Here is a 21,313-nt window from a genome sequence, read left to right as displayed (position 1 = left end):
TAGTTCACGTGGAGTTGAGGTAGATACTGAAAAGGTTAAGGCTATCCAAGAATGGCCTACACCTAAGAATGCTAATGAAGTGAGATCCTTTCATGGATTAGCAAGCTTCTACAGGAGGTTTGTTAGAGATTTCAGCACTATTGCTGCACCTCTAAATGAGATTATTAAAAAGGCCGTTGGGTTTAAATGGGGTCAAGAACAGGAACTTGCATTTAACACATTAAAAGAAAAACTTACTGTTGCTCCTGTTTTAAGGTTACCTGATTTTTCTAAAACCTTTGAAATCGAATGTTCTGCTTCTGGGATTGGTATTGGTGCTGTTCTAATGCAGGAAGGCCAACCCATAGCATATTTCAGTGAGAAATTAGGTGGCGCACAATTGAACTATTCCACCTATGACAGAGTTCTATGCACTGATGCACTGATTAGGGCTCTTGAAGTTTGGGAACACTACTTGCTGCCTAATGAGTTTGTGATTCACACTGACCATTAGTCTCTCAAACACTTGAAGGGACAAGGTAAGTTGAACAAGTGGCATGGTAAGTGGGTTGAGTATCTCGAAATCTTTCTTTGTGTGATTAAATACAAGCAAGGTAAAGAGAATGTGGTAGCTGATGCATTATCTAGATGTTATACATTGACTTCCATGCTTAGTTCTAATTTGTTAGGGTTTGAGCATTTGAAAGACATGTATGAGAATGATACTAATTTTTCTGATGTATTTAAGGCATGTGAACATGGGGCGTTTAACAAGTTTTATTTGCATGATAGGTTTCTTTTTAGGGGGAAACAAATATGCATACCCAATTGTTCAATGCGTGAGTTGCTTGTTAGAGAATCGCATTCAAAAGGGTTAATGGGACATTTTGGTGTGCAAAAGACTTTAGACATGTTGAATGAACACTTTTATTGGCCTAACATGCGAAAATATGGAGAGAAAATTTGTGCTCAATGCTTTGCATGTAAACAGGCTAAATCTAAGTCCTTGCCACATGGGTTGTATACTCCTTTGCCTGTACTACTGAACCTTGGACTGATATCTCTATGGATTTTGTGATAGGTCTACCTAGGACAAAACGAGGTAGATATTCAGGGTTTGTTGTTGTAGATCGCTTTAGTAAGATGGCACATTTTATTCCATGCCATAAAACTGATGATATAACAAACATAGCTGATTTGTTTTTTAGGGAAGTAATCCGTTTGCATGGTATACTTAGGACTATTATTTCTGATAGAGATTCTAAGTTCCTTAGTCATTTCTGGCGTGTTTTGTGGGGGAAATTGGGTACTAAACTTTTATTTTCAACTACTTGTCATCCACAGACAGATGACCAAACTAAAGTTGTTAATAAGATTTTAGGAACTATGCTTCGTGCTATTGTGGAAAGGAACTTAAAAACTTGAGAAGAATGTTTGTCATATGTTGAATTTGCTTATAATTGAGTTGTCCATTCTTCTACTGGTTATTCACCATTTGAGATTGTGTATGATTTTAATCCATTAACTGTATTAGATTTAATGCCTTTACCTTTGAACGAGTTGTCTAATTTAGATGGAAAAGCGAAGGCTAAAATGGTTAAATCAATACACATGAAAGCGCGTGAGCATATTGAGAAGCGTAACAAAATGTATGAGAAACAGGCCAATAAGGGTCACAAGAAAGTTGTATTTAGACCAGGTGATTGGGTTTGGATCCATATGCGAAAGGAGAGGTTTCCTAATCAAAGGAAATCAAAACTGGATGCACGAGGGGATGGACCATTTCAAGTGCTGAAACGGATCAATGACAACGCATATATAATTGATCTGCCAGGTGAGTTTGGTGTAAGTGCTACATTTAATGTTTCTGATTTGTCTTCTTTTGATTTTGGTACAGATTCGAGGACGAATCATTTTCAAGAGGGAGGGGATGATGTAAGTACAACCAACAACACCAAAAATGATGAGCTAGCATTGCCTCAAGGACCAATTACAAGGTTGAGATCCAAGAGATTGAAGGAAGCACTTCAAGGATTTATGAAGGAATATGTTGAAGCTTTATAAGTTCATTTTGAAGTTGAAGACCAATCTGGCCATTCCAAGTCAATTAGGCCAAAAGTGTCCTTATTGACAATTCAAATTTTGTATTTATAGTGGGTAGTTATTTAGTAGTGGGTAGTTATTTAGTAGTTGGTAGTTAACCAGTAGTGGGTAGTTATCCAGTAGTGGGTAGTTATCCAGTAGTGAATAGTTAACCAGTAGCGGTTAGTTATCCAGTAGCAGTGGATAGTGGCAAAGATCATGGATCTTTATTTAGGTTATATAAAGCATCTCTTTTTCCATATTGTACACAGACTATCAATTATTCAATACAATTGCTTTACGTGATTCTTCTTTGAGAGCTTAAGAAAGATCTTGGTTCTTGACATTGCATCACGAATAAGGTTTGATACTAACTTGTATGATTCTTATTCCTAATGCTCTTAAAATCAATCAGTTATAAGTGTTCTTAATTGCATGTTAATTAAGGGTGCTTTAGGTTGGGAAATTATTTTCTGAACTAAGTTCTTTTTACTAGGATATGTGTCGTTTCAGTCTCTAATAGGCTGGGGTTCCGCATCAGATTGGGTATTTTAATAACCGACAACTCTTGATTTTGGTTGATAGTGGAAGTTCCCACAGTTTCACGGATTCTGCACTGGCCAAACAACTTAAGATTCCTATTAGTAAAGCTCCCCCTGCTTCAAAGTAGCTGATGGCAGAAGGATATGGAGCAATGGGACCACACCTGGGTTTATCTGGAAGGTTCAAGGTTTCTCATTTAGTTTTGATTTGATGCTACTGCCTTTGGGAGGATTTGACATTACGGTGAAGGAGAAGTTCCCAATTCCCATAATTGATGATCTTCTTGATGAACTTCATAGGGCTAAAATCTTTTCAAAGCTAGATCTTGGAGCTGGTTATCACCAAATTCGAATGAACCCACCAAATGTCCATAAGGTAGCTTTTAGAATCCATATGGGCCATTATGAGTTTACTGTCATGCCATTCGGCTTGACTAATGCCCTTGCCACCTTCCAAGCATTAATGAATCACATCTTCAAACCTTATTTGAGGAGGTTTGTCTTGGTTTTCTTTGATGACATCCTCGTGTACAGCTCTTTTTGAGAGGATCATTTGCTGCACTTGAAGTATTCAAAATCTTAGCAAAACAACAGCTTTATGTGAAATTGTCTAAATATTCTTTTGGCAAGTCTGGAGTTGAGTATTTGGGGCATATTATTTCGGGCAAAGGGGTTTATACAGATCCCAACAAAGTGGCAGCAATGGTTTCCTAGCATTCCTAAGGTAGCCAAACGTTTAATTGAGGAGTTTTTTGGGTTTGACAGGGTATTACCGAAAGTTTATTCAAAACTACGGCCTTCTCAATAAGCCCATTATTGATCTTTTGAAAAAAGATGCATTTAAATGGACTATGGTAGCTGAAGAAGCATTTGTACAGCTTTGAGAGGTGATGTTCAAAGCTCCTGTTCTAGCACTTCCTAATTTCTCTAAACCATTTGCGGTAGAAACTGATGCAAGTGGAAGTGGGATGGGTGTTGTTCTTTAGCAGGAAGGTCGTCCAGTTGCATTCATATCTAAAGCCTTTGGCCTTAGAACCAGCAGCCTATCAGCCTATAAAAGGGAATTACTAGCTATCACTTTTGCCGTTTCCAAGTGGAGACATTACTTGGAACAAGGACTATTTTTCATAAAGACAGATCATGAAAGCATTAAGCACTTACTTGAGCAGAAACTGCATACCATAACTAAAGGGGATTTCTAAGTTATTTAGGCTTCAATATAAGATTTATATAGAAGAGGAGTTGAAAACAAAGTGGCTGATGCATAATCTAGAAATGAAGCGGAAGAAGGATATTTCATGGTTATACACTCTTCCATACAGCCCTTGTGGATGAGCAATTTACTCAGTAGCTATGAAGGTGACAAAGTAGCCACTGAAGTTGTTGAGATTATTTTTGTAAATAACCTAGATTTGTAGTGATAATTAGGGATATTATTGTGTGATATGATTAAAATATGATTAGGCTATAATTAGGGAATTAATTTATTATATGTATTCTTGTAAGTAGTATATGTACCCCAATTGGCTTGAGGGGAATAATCAAGTATTTTCTCTCAAATCTTCTGCTCTCTTTTTTCTTTTCATCAAAGGTTTCAAGGTATCAGAGCCAAGAAACTTGGTTCACCTTTGAGTGGCAGATCTGCCACCTTACTTTGGTGACTTTCTGTAAATCAGTTAGTCTCACCACTCAGCCCATTCTCCATGCAGGCTTACGATCTGCTTTCCGGTGAAGCACCGCCTCCAGATCCGACCCACGCGCCTCCACGCACCACCCCAAGCAGCATGTCTCCGACAACGCGCAGCCCATTCTCCACGCCGGCTTCTGATTTGCTTTCCGATGAAGCACTGCCTCCAGATCTAACCCCACGCACCTCCATACGCCACCCCAAGCAGCTTGTCTCCGGCCACGCGCCGACGCGTGCACTATCTTCCAGTGACCATTTCACCCCGGCGATTCTTCCTCCAGCATCGCCCGGCGCTGGCGACTCCAGCCCAGCAGGTCCGATCTCCCGATCAGCTCGCCTTCACACGCCCTACGACCACGCGCGGACGCGTGCACCATCTTCCGGCGACCGTTTCATGCCGACGACTCTTCCTCCAACATCGCCCGACGCCAGTGACTCTAGCCCAGTAGGTCCAATCGCTTGCCCAGCCCGTCTAATGTCGGATTTACTGTTCACAGTCCCAGATCCTTCTTTTTTGGCAGATTCAGATTCAGTCTCCATAGCCCAATCAAATATTGTCCATTCTGGTAATTCTTTTACTTATCTAACCAAGTCTTTACCGATTGGTTCATAGATCCTCGACTCACGTGCTTCTGATTCATATCTCTGGTAATCCCTCTCTTTTCTCTACTTTTGTTTCACCTTCTACACCATCTAAAGTCACATTAGCTAATGGTTCACAAACGCAAGTTAAAGGGATCAATAACGTATATCTCCTTCCTTCTAACCCCTTGACTAATGTTTTATTTACCCCTGACTGTCCATACAACCTAATCTCTGTTAGCAATTTGACTAAAGATCTTCACTGTTCAGTCATCTTTACTATTACATCTGTGGTTGTGCAGGACCGGAGTACTGGAAAGATGATTGGAGCAGGATATGAGTCACAAGGATTGTACTATTTTTCCACTTCTAACTCTCCAATTGCTTTTGTGTCTTTCACCTCCGTTGAACTCATTCATAGTCGTTGGGGACATCCAAGTCTAAACAAGTTACAAAAACTAGTTCCTAGCCTTTCTTCCTTGCCTTCTTTAGAATGTGAGTCTTGTCAACTCGGGAAGCAAACCCGAGCTTTTCCCACGTGAATCAATAATAAGGCCAATTCTATGTTTGACATTGTTCATTCAGATATTTGGGGTCCAAGTCGGATTAGTACAACTCCGGAATTTCAATATTTTGTTACCTCTATTAATGACTATTCTCGTTGCACTTGGCTTTTTCTGATGAAGAATCATTTTGATTTGTTCCCTATTTTTCAAAAGTTTTATGCTGAAATCTATAATCAATTTGGTGTTCGCATTAAGATACTGTGAAGTAATAATGCAAGAGAATATTTGTCTTCCTCATTCACTCATTTCTTGTCTACTCGGGGTATTACTCACCAAACTTCTTGCTCTTATACCCTACAACAAAATGGAGTTGTCGAGCGGAAAAATCGGCATTTAATTGAAATAGCCCGCACTTTACTCCTACATCACAATGTTCCATTGCGATTTTGGAGGAAAGCTGTCCTCACTGCCTGTTACTTGATTAACCGAATGCCTTTCTCAGTTTTGCAGCATTAAAATCCTCATTCTGTCCTATATCCTAACCAAAATTCCACCCAGTTGTCTCTGCGTGTTTTCGGATGTATATGCTTTGTTCATGATCATACTCCTAGCAAAGACAAACTCCAGCCCAAATCAGTTAAATGGGTCTTTCTCGGCTATTCACGACTTCAAAAAGATTACAAATGCTATGATCCTACTACTAACAGATATTTTGTGTCCGCAGATGTCATCTTTTTTGAAACCTCTCCTTACTTTTCTTCTAGTCCAACACACAAAACTTTTGTTGCTAGAGTTTTGCTTGTACCTCCGACTCTTATTTCTTATTTGCCGCAAGTGTGTCCATCTCCCACTCCTATGCCACCTCTTCAAATCTATACACGTCGGTCTCACCCATCTACTAATAACAATGACACTTCCTCTTCCTAATGCAGGTACTTCTAATGACTCACCTCCTGTTCCGTCATCACTACTTCGGTCATGCCTTCAACAACAGTAGCTACTCCTCCTCTTGCTCTTCGAAAAAGTATTCGCTCTTCCCGAAATCCTCATCCCACTTATAATTTTGTGAGTTACCATCCTTTGTCTCATTCCTATTATACTTTTGTCTTTGCTGTCTCCATACCCAAAACAGTTAGAGAAGCATTGGATAATCCTGATTGGTGTAATGCCATGGTTGAGGAAATGACTGCTCTGCATAACAATGGAACTTGAGAACTGGTATCATTACCACCTGATAAGTCTACTGTTGGTTGTCGATGGGTTTACACAGTTAAGATGGGACCTGATGGCAAAATTAATCGCCTTAAAGCTCACCTTGTAGCTAAAGATTACACACAGATTTTTGGGCTTAATTACAGTGATACTTTCTCTCCAGTAGGCAAAATAGGTTATGTTCACCTCCTTATCTCATTGGCTGCAATTAATCACTGGCCCCTACATCAGCTGGACATTAAAAATGCATTTCTTCATGGAGAGCTCGCTGAAGAAGTTTATATGGAGCAACCTCCAGGGTTTGTTGCTCAGGGTGAGTCAGGCTTAGTGTGTCGTCTTCGGCGCTCTTCGTATGGGCTAAACAGTCTCCAAGACATGGTTTGGACGATTTAGCACTGTAATTTAACAGCTTGGAATGTCTCGAAGTAATTCTGATCATTCCGTATATTTTCATTATAATGGTGATAAGCACATCTACTTGGTGGTCTATGTTGATGATATTGTCATTACAGGAAATGATCATGATGGAATCTCTCAGCTTAAGCAACACTTGTTCAGTCATTTCCAAACTAAAGATCTGGGGAAACTAACAGGTATTGCAATTTCTCAACGGAAATATGCTTTGGATATATTGGAAGAAACAGACATGTTAGACTGTAGATATGAGGACACTCCCATGGATCCAAATATTAAGAACAGGAGGAGTCACTTAAAGATCCTGCTAGATACAGAAGATTAGTCGGCAAGCTCAATTATCTTACTATCACACGACCAGATATTTCCTTTGCTGTAAATGTGGTTAATCAATTTCTTCAAACTCCATATGGTAGTCACTAGGATGCAGTCATTCACATTCTTAGATATATCAAAGGAGCTCCATGACAGGGTCTACTCTATGAGGACAAGGGTCACTCACAAATTGTTGGCTATTCTGATGCAAATTGGGCAAGTTCTCCTTCAAATAGACGATCTACTTCAGGATATTGTATTATGATTGAAGGGAATCTTATATCCTGGAAAAGTAAAAAACAGAGTGTGGTTGCAAGATCAAGTGCAGAAGCAGAATATCGAGTTATGGCTTTAGCAACATGCGAACTCGTCTAGTTGAAGCAACTCCTTCAGAAATTGAAATATAGCGATACTGGCCAAATGAAATTGATATGTGATAATCAAGATGCCCTCCATATTGCATCAAATTCATTTTTTCATGAGGACGAAGCATATAGAGGTGAATTGCCATTTTATTAGGCAAAAGATTGAGTCTGGATGCATTTCTACTAGCTTTGTCAACTCAAATGATCAGCTAGCTGATGTTTTCACAAAATCGCTTCGAGGACCACGAATCGAGTATATTTGTAACAAGCTTGGAGCATATGATATGTACGCTCTAACTTGGGGAGTGTTGAGCTTATTTCTGTAAATAGCCTAGATTTGTAGTGATAATTAGGGATATGATTGTGTGATATGATTGAAATATGATTAGGCTATAATTAGGGAATTAATTTATTATATGTACTCTTGTAGGTAGTATATATACCCCAATTGGCTTGAGGGGAATAATCAAGTATTTTCTCTCAAATCTTCTGCTCTCTTTTTCCTTTTCATCAAAGGTTTCAGAAGTTCTTCATAAACTAGCCATTGACAGTACTGCTTAGCCTGGTTATTCACTTAAAAATGGACTGTTATTCCATAAAGATCAGTTTTTTGTGGGATCGAAGGGACCTTTATGGAATCAATTACTCATCTTGTACCACAGTTTTTATTTAGAGGGTTACTCAAGGGTATATGCTTCTTATATCAGACTTAAAGGGCACTTCTTTTGGCCTGGTATCCTGAAGGACATTATGGAATGGGTGAAGAGATATGAAACTTGTGCTAGATGCAAGATTGAGCACTGCCAGCCTCTAGCTCTGTTGCAGCCACTTCTGGTTCCTTTTTAGGCTTAGCGGGTGGTCACTATGGATTTTATAGAGCAACTGCCCATTTCAAAGGGATCAGATACTATCTTGGTTGTCATATGCAAGTTTACAAAGTACGGACATTTTATTGCACTAAAGCATCCTTTCTCTGCTTCCATCATAGCTCAAGTATTTTTGGATAATGTCTTTAAACTTCACAAGCTGCCAGCTTCCATTATAACAAACTGGGATAAGATTTTTACCAGTTTATTTTGAAGAGATTTGTTTAGGAAGTTGGGTACTAAGCTAGCCTGTAGCTCTGCGTATTACCCTGAGATCGATGGCCAAACTGAAAGGTTGAACCAAGCTTGGAAGGGTATTTGAGATGCCTTTGTTATTAACAACCCCATTCATGGGCTGTGGTTACCTATCGTTGAGTGGTGGTACAATACCAGCCATCATTCAGCTTTGAAAAAGTCCCCTTTTGAAGCCCTCTATGGGTATTAGCCTACTTCTTTACCTCTATTTCAGTTGCAGGATGTTGTTGTGGATGGGGTGGTTGAATTTCTTCAGACTAAACAACATATGTCTCAACTCATTTGCGAAAATTTGCTATAAGCTCAAAATCGAATGAAGCAATATGTAGATAGAAAAAGGAGTGTAAGGCAGTTTGAGGTTGGGGATTGGGTGCACTTGAAATTACAGTCGTATAGACAAACTTCCTTAGTTGTAAGAAAGAATTTTAAGCTAGCAGCTAGGTATTATGGGCCCTATCAGGTGTTGGAGAAAATAGGTCCAGCAGCCTATAAGCTGTATCTGCCATCGTCTGCCACTATTCACCCAATATTTCATGTTTCCTTGTTGAAGAAAAAAGTGGGAGAGGGCTCCACCATTATTCAAGACCTGCCTAGTTTTGAGGAAGATGAGGTTATCATCGAACTTGAGAACGTGTTGAAGACAAGGGTGATTTTTAGAGATGGACAACAGATTCTACAAGGGTTGGTCCAATGGTCTCAACTGCCAGCTGAGGATGCCACTTGGGAAGATAAGTCTTTTATCCTAGCTCAATTTCCTTCTTTTCTCTCTTCTTAGGGACAAGAAGATTCTCATGGGAGAGAAAAAAAATAATTGAATGAGTAAAGAGAGGGAAATTCTGTTGAGGGAAGCACGGGTAACGCTTTTTGGTTGAGAAAGTTAGTTTGCAGCCTAACCGAGTTTTGTATAAATAACAGCTCAAGACCTTTATCAGCCATCTTGAATAAGAATTCAATAATTCTCCCTCTCTCAATTCTGTTCTTTTCTCTCTCTCTCACCTATTCTGTTTCTTCTCTTCTCATCTCTATTCTTTCTTCTCTACTCGTCTAATCTCTTTGTTACTTTCACCTCCGCAAGTTCACTAAGATTTGTGACACACTTTATCTCATCCTCAGAATCTTCCTGCACCTTTCGCTCATATGCCAAGTCGCCCTCCCATTTTTCATATTTATTCTAGACGCCTAGAGGACTCTGACTCCGCTCCACTACCCGCTTCTTCGTCAGCAGATCCTGCTCCCACCGATCCTTCACCATCTGACCTAGATCTACCCATTGCCCTTCACAAAAGTAGACGTACTTGCACTCATCCTATTTCATCTTTTATTTCTTATAGTCAATTATCCTCTTCTTCTTGTTGTTTTGCCACTGCTTTAAATTCTATTTCAGTCCCCTGTTATTAAGACTTTATCCCATCCCGATAGGCGTGCTGTGATGGAAGAAGAAATGATGGCCTTAGACACTAATGGTACTTTGGAGTTGGTGCCCTTGCCCCCAGGAAAGTGAGCTATTGGGTGCAAATGAGTGTTTGTAGTGAAAGTAAACCCTGATGGATCTGTTGCTCGCCTAAAGGGCCAGTTAGTGACCACAGGTTATGCTCAAACTTATGTAGTTAACTATTTTGTCACATTCTCTTCATTTGCCAAACTCGCATTTATTCGATTATTTATTTCCTTTGCAGCTATACATGATTGGGCTTTGCATCAACTGGATATTAAAAATACTTTTCTCCAGGGTAACCTTCAGGAGAAAGTTTATATTGAGCAACCACCTAGTTTTGTTGCTCAGGGAGAGTTATGCAATGTTTGTAGACTTCGAAAATCCATCTATGGCTTGAAACAAAATCCACGGTCACGGTTTGGCAGGTTTAGTGAGGCTGTCCAACAGTTTAGAACGAATATGAGTAAGTGTGATCACTTAGCGTTTTATAGAAAGTCTAATAGTAGAATAATTTTGCTTGTAGTATATGTGGATAATATTGTTATCACAGGAAGTGATGTTGCTGGCATCACATCTCTAAAAGAATTCCTCAAAACACAGTTTCATGCAAAGGATTTGGGCTCCTTGAAATATTTTTTGGGCATTCAAGTTATGCGATGTAAGAAAGATATTTTCTTATCCCAAAGAAAATATGTTCTTGATTTATTGACAGAAACAGGAAAATTGGGTGCTAAACCTTGCAGTGCATCAATAACCCCTAATTTTCAACTTGCCACAGAAGTCAGTAAGCCATTTGCAGATCCTGAAATATATAGAAGATTAGTTGGCAAGTTGAATTAACTCATTCCAATATTGCATATTCAATGGGTGTAGTGAGTTAGTTTATGGCTTCTTCTACTGTTACTCAATGGGATGCTCTCGGACAGATTCTTTACTACTTGAAAGGGGCTCAAAGGCGTGGCCTCTTCTATGGTAACCATGGGCACTCAAACTTTGAATGTTTTTTTAATGCTGATTGGACAAATTCGAAAGTTGATAGGAGGTCAACCACCGGATATTGTGGGAGGTAACGTGGTCTTATGGAGAAATAAGAAGCAAAATATGGTCCTCGTTCTAATGCGGAATTTGAATATCAAGCCATGGCACAAGCCGCAAGTGAAGTCTTGTGGGTGCATCACTGTTGGAAGATGTTAGGTTCACAAGCTACTATCCATATCGTCTCTAATCTAGTATTTTATGAGAGGACCAAACATATCGAGATTGATTGTCATTTTGTTCGTGAAAAATGTCCAACAAAAGATAACCTCAATAGGACATATCAGAACTGGAAAACAATTAGGAGATATCTTCGCTAAAGCTCTAAATGAGACTGGAGTTGATTATTTATGTAATAAGTTGGGCGTGATTAACAGCTCCAACTTGAGGGGGAGTGTTGTAAGGAGTAAATATATTGATATAGGAAGTAAATATTAATAGATGTGTTAGTTGTTTAATATTAGGGATTGCAAGATCACAGACTTGATAAAAGAATTCCCTTTCCTTTCTAGATAAGGTTTTTCATATATAAATATGTTGTAATCTCTATTGTAATATACACAACAAAGATTACTTTTCTGCAAAAAACAAAATTCAAAAGATGGTTGAACAGTATATAACACAACAAATATCAAATAAAAAGAGTTGAGGTTTAAAGCAGAATAATTTCTTTTCTTTCCAAATGGAAATGTATTTTAGTCTACATAAATGTTCTTAATACACAATTATGGTTTCCCATTCAACTAATTATTCTGACAATATATAAACAGACCATCATATCAAAGTACACAAGTTAATTGCTTCCAGTAGTTTATTACATAAAAAAGTTCCAATGCCAACAGTTTCATATCTGAAAGAAAGACATTTATGGTTTTCCTCAAACAGGTTCAAGAAAATAGCAAGTTCACTTGTCATAAAAGCTGAGAATTATTTGTCATCAAAGGTGAGCAACTAACCTGATATATGATCTCATTAAGTTCATCCTTGAGAAGGTGAATAAATAGCTCAGTCAGAAGACAACTCTTCATATCATTGTAGGCCCCTTTCAGATTTATACGAAAATATGTATTTGCACGGGGAAATTTGAATGTGTTGTCAAGCTTGTGCCAGAACTTCATCAATGGTTCATCAATTATACATCTTGGAGAAGAAGAATTTGTGCCATTTGAGTTATCAGCACGAATTGAAAAGTCACATGGAATAAACTCATTCTTTGATGGTAGGTGTAATAGAACATCAATTTCCGGAGGATCCCTCCACAATTCCATCAAAGGAGGAGGAATATTTTCCTCAGTATAAGATGATCCAAACCAAGGCTCATGGTGGACATCTGAAATGGGTTTGTGCAAGAAGAGAAAGAGAGAGTCAGTAGCTCAATCATTTTATGGAACCAACATGTCTTATGATCAGAAGCTACGAAGAGTTCAAAAAGACACGATTTCAATATGAAGTGCTACTGGAATATTCAACATACACAATGTGAGAGGGAAAAATCACAATCATAGGCTAACCAATCATTTGCCATATAAATACATTCCATATCTCATTTTGCAATAGACAGAATTAATTAAAGAACAGGACTTTCAACTCATTTAGAGCTTTTACCTAAACCATTAATTTAATAGAAAAAAGTCATGGATTTTTGCCAGTAACTTAATTATCAGTAAGTATGACTTATGGTAGAACATCCTATGTTTCTACGAAACAAATCGAAACTCAAGTCACCCGTACAGATGCATAATTGGTCAATAACAATTAGGCCTTATTTATCAGAATTTAACTAATAACTCTCTCAGTAGGGAAAATATTACTCTTAGGACGTGGAATTTGAAGGCACATTTCTTGTTTGGCCACTGAGAGAGAGAGAGAGAGAGAGAGAGAGAAAGAGAGATAAGAATACAAAGCACAAAATAGAGAGAAAACAAAAAAAAAAATAGTTATTCTATTTAAAAAACCAAAAACAACTCTTGTCTCTGCTATTTATTATGATGTAATAGTAAATAAACACGGTGTCCCAAACTGTTGACCAACATAGAAGGTTCCTAATTAGGAAAATTCAGATATTTTGGATCCTAATTAGGGTTAATTATAGAGATTTTATTTTTTTTATAAATATTCCTAAATTAGGTTAATTATTTGTGTAAAAATACTCAATACTTAGAAAGATCAATTCAATTGGAATATAATTAAAATTTTCTATCAAAATTCTTCGTGGTATCAGAGCCTTTCCACCTTAATTGCCATGGTTTCAAATCTGTCACAAAAAGTTAAGGTTAACTAATAGATCAAACTTCTAGGTGAATATATCAAGGAGGTTGTTCGATACCACCTGTATGAAGGAAAGCCCATCCAATTTCTGGCCTATCTCCCGCGACGTGACACCGCTCCGAGCACGCGTTTGACCTCACGCGCCACCACAACCCTCTGTGTCTCCTTCCACACCCCGGTGCATGGCCTTATCTATTATCTTAATTGTCTACAAAAGGATACGGACAGAATAGATGATGGCATTTCGTGTCTACAAAAGGATACAGTCAAAATAGATGATGGCTCTCTCACTAACCACACTTATAGCAAAGGAAATATTTGGTCGTGTGCTAATGATAATTGAGCTTGCCAACTAATCTTCTGTATCTAGCAGGATCTTCAAGTGGCTCCCCTGTTCAGAAACAAGTTTGACATTTGGATCCATGCGATTGTCCACATGTCTACAGTCTAACATGCCTGTTTCTTCCAATATATTTAAAGCATATTTCCATTGAGAAATCGCAATACCTGTTTTAGACCGTGCCACTTCAATTCCCAAAAAATACTTCAGTTTTCCCAGATCTTTAGTTTAGAAATGACTAAACAAATGTTGCTTAAGCTGAGAGATTTCATCATAATCATTTCCTATAATGACAATATCATCAATATAGACCACCAAGTAGATGCATCTATCACCATTATAATGAAAAAATACAGAATAATCAGAATTACTTCGAGACATTCCAAATTGTTGAACTACAGTGCTAAATCGTCCAAACCATGCTCTTGAAGACTGTTTTAGCCCATAAAAAGAGCGTCGAAGAAGGATCTGCGCCTGTGAACAGTAAATCCAACGTTATTGTTCACAAGGGGCGTGTGAAGACCATGGTTTTAAATCGCGGTCGCGGCCACGTTCGCGGTCGTGGTCGCGGGTAACGGAAACAGACCTGTAACGGCCGTAACGTAACGGTAACGGTCTGGCGCTACGCGAATTTTTAAAAAAAATTTGCAAAGTTCATAAATAAAATGATATTGATTAGATTTAATTCAGAATAATATATACAAATGCATAATAAACATAAATATATAAAATATAGATTATTTAACTCAAGTTAAACATCATATAGTTTAAAATATAAAAAATCAACATAATCTTTATAGATCGAGTAAACTAATAGCTCAAAGTACAATTTTAACTCAAAACTAACACTTTAATCCACAAAAATTTTTTAAAAAAAAAAGAAAAAAACAATTATTAAAAACTAAAATAGATGAAATTTAATTAACTTTTTAGAAGAAATAAGCTTGGAAATAGAGTAGTTTATAATGGATCTAAGCTTATATGAGAAATATGTAGGGAAGATTGAAATTTGAAAGAGAAAGGGAAGAGAAAACTTAAAAATATAGTTTTTGAAGCTACTGAAAAATGTAAAAACTAATCAAAATGAGAATAGGGAGCAGAAGATAAATGATATAAAAGAATTTTAATTATTGGTAACGGCCGTTACGCTTGCAAATCAAGAGGGGTCGTTGTATAACGGGATAACAGGTAACGGCCCCCCAAAATCCGTTACATAACGGCCATTGTGTTATGTAACGGCCGTTATTTAAAACCATGGTGAAGACGGGCTGTACAAGCGATCGGACCTACGGGGCTGGAGTTGCCAGTGCCCGGCGATGCTGGAGGATGAGTCGGCGGCGTGAAACGGTCGCCGGATGATGGTTCACGCACCGGCGCGTGGCTAGAGAGTAGAGACAGATTGCTTGGAGCGGCGCGTAGAGGCGTGTGGGACCGGTTCTGATGGCAGTGCTTCACCAGGAAGCCGATAAGCCGGCAAGGAGAATGGGCTAGATAGTGAGACTAACTGATATCCAGAAAGTCACCAAAGCAAGGTGGCAGATCTGCCACTCACAGGTGAACCAAGTTTCTTCACTCTGATACCATGAAACCGTTGAGGAAAGAAGAAGAAGAAAGCAAAAGCTTTGAGAGAAAATATTTTATTATTCCCCTCAAGCCAATTGGGGTATATATACTAGTTACAAGAGTACATACTAAGTAAGAAAATAAATTAATTCCCTAATTATAACCTAATCATATCCCAATCATATCACAAAATTATATCCCTAATTATGCACACAATCACTACAAATCTAGACTATTTACAGAAACAATCTCAACAATTGTGATTCTTTAGCTTGTAATGCTTGTGAGTATGGTAAGCATATAAGAAACACTTATCCTTTGAGAAATAATAGGAGTACAATCCCATTTATGATTATCCACTCCGATGTTTGAGGGTCTACTAAGATCGCCTCTCTATCTAGTAATTGTTGGTTTGTTACTTTCATTAGTTGTTGCATTCGAATGACTTGGATTTATTCGATAAAAACAAAGAGTGATATATTTTCTTACTTTCAATCTTTTCACAAGATGATTTGTACTCAATTTGATACTAAGATAAAAGTTTTAAGAACTGCTAATGGCACAAAGTACATAAATGGTCATTTTTCGCTTATTTGGAGCCTAACGGGATACTACATCAACTAGTTGTCCTTATAATAGTGTCCAAAATGGCATTGCTGAAAGGAAAAATAGGCTTCTATTGGAAGTAACCAGATCTCTCATTTTTACCATGAATCTTTCGAAAACCTATTAGGGAGATACCGTCTTAGCCACAGCTTATCTCATTAATAGAATTTCTCTCAAAACTCTTACCTTTAAAAGCCCTTTAGATAAAGAAAAAATGCTTATACTGTTCCACCAAAGATGTTTGGGTACACATGTTTTGTTTATACTAGGATAGGGAAGCTCGATCCGAGGGGTCTCAAATGTGTATTTGTTGGGTACTCTCCCACACAAAAGGGTTACAAGTATTACCACCCTCATCTAAAAGATACTGTCAGTATGGATATTACGTTTAGAAAAACTAAACCTTACTTCAATACTATCCCATCACCTTTTCAGGGGAAGGACAATTAGAGAGAAGAGATAATTCCAAGTCTTACAACTCTAGAGCGTCTTACTCAAGAGGAGACTACTATGCAAGAGAGACTATTGGTGATCGGGAAAAGATAATTGGTGTTTGAATAAACATAATTTAAGGAGATAATAAAAAAGAGATACAACAAAAGCAGAAAAAGCCATTGTGCAGCCTTTTCAGTGTCATGAATCTTCCTCTTCTCCATCTGGTGAGTCAACTCTAAATCTTGAGCCCATTGATAATCTAAACAAACCAATTGCACAAAGAAAAGGAGTTAGATCTTATACAAAATATTCTATTTCTAACTTTCTCTTTTATGATTCTTTGTCTCCATCCTATAGAGCCTTTGCCTTATCTATTTCCTCTATCTATTCTATAGGATTGGAAGTGACGCGGAACCCTATGGCACAAGCCTCAAACCCACACGCACAAGTAGATATGGAATCCAAAGATTTGATAAACCCACCTCCTATGGCACCCCAAACTTAGAGAAGCTGAAATACCAATGATCGAAGGATTTAGATGAGAATCTGACAAACGCCACAACGAATAGTTGATAAGTTAGCCAAGATTTCTGGTGCAATTGATGAAAGCAAATCCTCACTCTCACTCAAAGCAATACACGCCAAAGGCATGAAAAGAATTCTGAAATTTTGATTAAAAACTACCTCTTACAATTGTTTCTTATCCTTATATAGTAAGGAGAAAAACAAATAAAACCCTAAGACACTCTTTTTGGACCTGACTTAAACACATAAGGCCCAAGCCCAATCACACACTAAAATAACACATAAGTATTAAAACATAAGCCCAAAGCATGGCCCAACACTCTAAAACTTAAAAGATAAAGTATGGCCAGAATACAAGCCCAAACAAAGCTAAAATAAAACAAGTGTTAAATAATAAAAATATAGCAAGCCCATCATAACAAAGATGAATCTTCACAAAAGCCTTACTTGATCTTCACTTTAGGCTTCCCTTTGTGTAGTTTTAGCCCATAGGTTTGATTAGGCTCCCTAAGCCTATGATTGCAAGTGTTGCACCAAATCTATCCCATATAAGTTAAAGCACGCCCCAAATATATATGGATCATATGAATATGATTTTGAACTCCTTTTAGATCCATTTGAATGACATAAGTTTGCTCCACACCATTGTTAGAAATTTGCCCTATTGGATCCGTATCAGGAATGAAGCACTCAAATATTCTAATTACAAAGGAGCAATGATTGAAAAAATAAAAGCCTTGGCTAAAAATGAGACCTACGAGTTGGTGTCTCTTCCACATGGAAAAAACCAGTTGGCTGCAACTGGATGTTCACTATGAAGCACAAAGCAGATAGATCAATTGAAAGATTCAAGGCCAGACTAGTTATCTTACGCTGCCAATCTTGACTGGGGCCCACAGCAATTTGATGTGAAAAATGCATTCCTCTATGGAAATTTAGAGAAAGTGTATATGGAAATCCCTCATGGATTTGCTGATGAAAAAATACAAGGAAAAGTGTGCAGGCTAAAGAAGGTTTTCTATGGATTGAAGCAGTCACCCAGATCTTAATTTGATCGATTCAACAGAGCTATGATTCCTTTAGCTATCAACAGAGCAATGCTGATCATACGCTATTTATCAGACATCACAAGGGTAAAATTACTCTTTTCATAGTAATGACAGCGAATGACACTGAAGAGATGACTCGGCTGAAAAAGCTTTTGACTCAGAAGTTTGAAATTAAAGATTTAGAAAAACTTCAATATTTTCTAGAAATCGAGATTGTCAAATCAAATAAGTGAATCTTTATTTCTCAGGGGAAATACATTCTGAATCTTTTGAAAGAAACCGGTATGTTAGGCTGCAAACCAACAGAAACTCCCATTCAATCACAAGCTACAAACAGGGATTGGTGAATCGGTAGATATTAGCAAATAGTAGAGGTTAGTAGGCAGACAGATTTATTTTTCGCATACTTGACCAGACATAGCATATGCAGTCAACTTAGTCAGTCAGTTTATACATGATTCCTGTAAGCCTCACATGCAAACTGTTTTTCGCATTTTGCAATACTTGAAGTTTGTTCTGAAAAAGGTCTCCTATTCTCTAAACATGGTCATCTCCGCATAAACGCATTCACAGTTGTAGATTTGGTTAGATACCTTAATGATAGGAGGTTGACTACAGATTACTGCACACTTGTAGGAGAAAATCTTGTCACTTGAAGAAGCACGAAACAAAGTATTGTTGCTTGATCAAGTGCTGAAGCTGAGTATAAAGCGATGGCATAAGGTGTTTGTCAACTCTTATGGTTGCAAATGGTTGCGAAGATTGTTGGAGGAATTGAACCTGTTAGAGAGGGATAAACTGCTCTTGTACTATGACAACAAAGCCATCATCAGTATAGCTCACAATTCGGTTCAACATAACCAAATGAAGCACATAGAGATTGAGCGATACTTCACTAAAGAGAAGCTAACAAACTGTGCCTTGAGATTAAATAATGTGACTTCCGAGAAACAGCTAGCTGATATATTTACCAAAGGGCTCAGTAACAAAACCTATCACACCTTAGTTTGCAAGTTGGGCATGTGTGATATTTATGTACTAACTTGAGGGGGAGTGTTGACCAACATAAAAGTTTCTTAATCAGGGGATTCAGATCTTTAAGATCCTAATTAGGCTTAATTATAGGAATTTTATTTTTATTATAAATATTTTAAAATTAGGTTGATTTTTTGTGTATAAATACTCAAACCTTGTAAAGATCAATTCAATTGGAATAGAATTAAAAATTCCTACTAAAATTCTTCACAAACAATCAGCTAACTGAACTCATGACAAAAATGATAGTACTTGGTACAAACAACTCCCTGCTCCTAACAATAATACCATAGCTTTCACCAAAAGCAATGGATTCAAATGAATGTGTTGCATTGAATCAAACTATGAAAGGAGCACGTTTTTCTTATATTTTTCAGAGTAAACTGCAAGTATATTTATATACAATTATTCCTATCTATTTAGAAATGCAATCCTATAATCATGCAACTAATTAGGAATACAATCAAATATACTTGCAAGATTTGTCTTTCCTTAGCATCGCCTCTTAAGTTAGAGCATAGATGTTAACCACGCCGACTTGTTACAAATATAGCCAACCTTAGCACCATTCAAGGCTTTTGTAAATATACCTCCAATTCTTCAGCAGTCTTGATGTGTCAACTTAAGATGACTCTTTGTTATACCTTTTCACAAACAAAATGACAGGCTATGTCACTGTGTTTAGCTCGCTCGTGAAACATTGAATTGGAAGCAACATGGGAAAAAGCTTGATTTTCATACAATAACTTATTAGGTAGTGAAATCTTAAGGCTAATCTAATCGAATAACTAAAGTATCCACATTACTTCGCAAATCGATTATGCCATGGCCATATATTCTGACTTAACACTGGATCGACAAACTACACTAATTCTTATTTCTCCACGATATCATATTACCTCCGAAAAAGAAAGTACCTCTATTAGGTAGAAGCCCTAAGTCAGAATATTGTGAAAAGAGAAAATAGAAAGAGAGATAGAAGAATAGGAACAAAGAGGAGATAAGGAGATGAGAGAGAGAGAGAGAGAGAACGAAGGAGATAATTATTAATGACTCTTCAAGAATTCTCAATGTCTCTGTACATAGTTTCAGCCCCCTTTTGTACAAGATTTCTCTCCTAAAATAACTGCTCTAACTACTTCAGCAGTTATAACTATCTCTAACAACTTTTCCCTCCAATTACGGTGCTTACCCAGCCCTATTCTTATACCTTTTTCTCTGATACGTAACAATACCTCCTCCATTAAGGCATTCTTGTCCCCAAGGATGCTGAAACTCAGGGAATTGAGCTTGGATGAAGGCCTATCTTCCCATGTGGCTTCCTCGGTAGTGAGATTGGTCTATTGAATTAGGTCCTAGTTAACAGATTGACCATCTCTTTCAATAGTCCTTGTCTTGGGTACAACAGCAGGAGCCACCAGCACTTCTTCCTCTACCATTGTAGGTAATTGAGTTTGAGGTACTATGGTATCTCCCAATTTCCTCTTGAGTAACAATACATGGAATACAGGGTGTATGGAAGTGTTTTCCGGCAATTGAAGCTGGTATGCTACTTTTCCCACTCTTTTCAACACCTAGTAAGGCCTATAGTACTTGGCAGCCAACTTTAAATTCTTTCTTAGTGCCCATGAGGTTTGTCTATACGGCTGCAATTTGAGGTATATCCAATCTCCTTGGAATTCCCTCTCACTTCTTCTCTTGTCAGCTTCTTGTTTCATCCTATTCCTGGCCTGCTCCAAGTTGGACTTAAGCAGATCATGTATATGCTGCCTTTGAGTGAAGAACTCAGCTACTGCTTGCACTGGAGATTCTGCTGGTAGGACAGCCAGCAGAGCAGGAGGATAATATCCATATAAAGCCTCAAATGGTGTCATTTTCATGGCACTATGATAGGAAGAATTATACCACCATTCTGCCCAAAAGAGCATTTAGACATCTTTGCAAACAATTGCTGTTTCTGTAGAACTTGGAACACAGCCTCAAAATGTTGCACATGGGATTCCATATCAGGGCTTTGGAGGTAAAGCACAGTGTAGGGTAATTTGCATGGTCTGATTGTTGTGACTTCACCCAAAAAATTGGAGATTGAAAATCCAGTCCTTGTTTGTGAAAAAGCTTGTCAAGATTGCTACATTCCCGAACTTCACCAGTATTAGAATCCTCCTTAACCCCTTTTAAGGTGACTCTTCTCCCTCCTTTTTGAAATGATATTTGTAG

The 21,313-nt window shown here is 37.8% G+C and overlaps 1 protein-coding gene across 4 annotated transcripts in view; it reads right to left on the bottom strand.

The window, feature by feature from the left end:
• LOC110609104 (nardilysin-like) overlaps nt 1–21,313 on the bottom strand; it is an 87,974-nt gene that overhangs the window by 33,225 nt on the left and 33,436 nt on the right. For all 4 annotated transcript variants that reach the window (XM_021748447.2, XM_021748451.2, XM_043951100.1 and 1 more), the window contains one exon: nt 12,232–12,605. In XM_021748447.2, the coding sequence (XP_021604139.1) occupies nt 12,232–12,605 (374 nt within the window). The remainder of the gene's footprint in view (nt 1–12,231; nt 12,606–21,313) is intronic.

Source organism: Manihot esculenta, chromosome 2 (assembly GCF_001659605.2).
Source record: "Manihot esculenta cultivar AM560-2 chromosome 2, M.esculenta_v8, whole genome shotgun sequence".
NCBI lineage: Eukaryota > Viridiplantae > Streptophyta > Magnoliopsida > Malpighiales > Euphorbiaceae > Manihot > Manihot esculenta.
The sequence above is the reverse complement of the archived record's forward strand: the minus strand, read 5'-3'. Positions and strand labels throughout refer to the sequence as shown.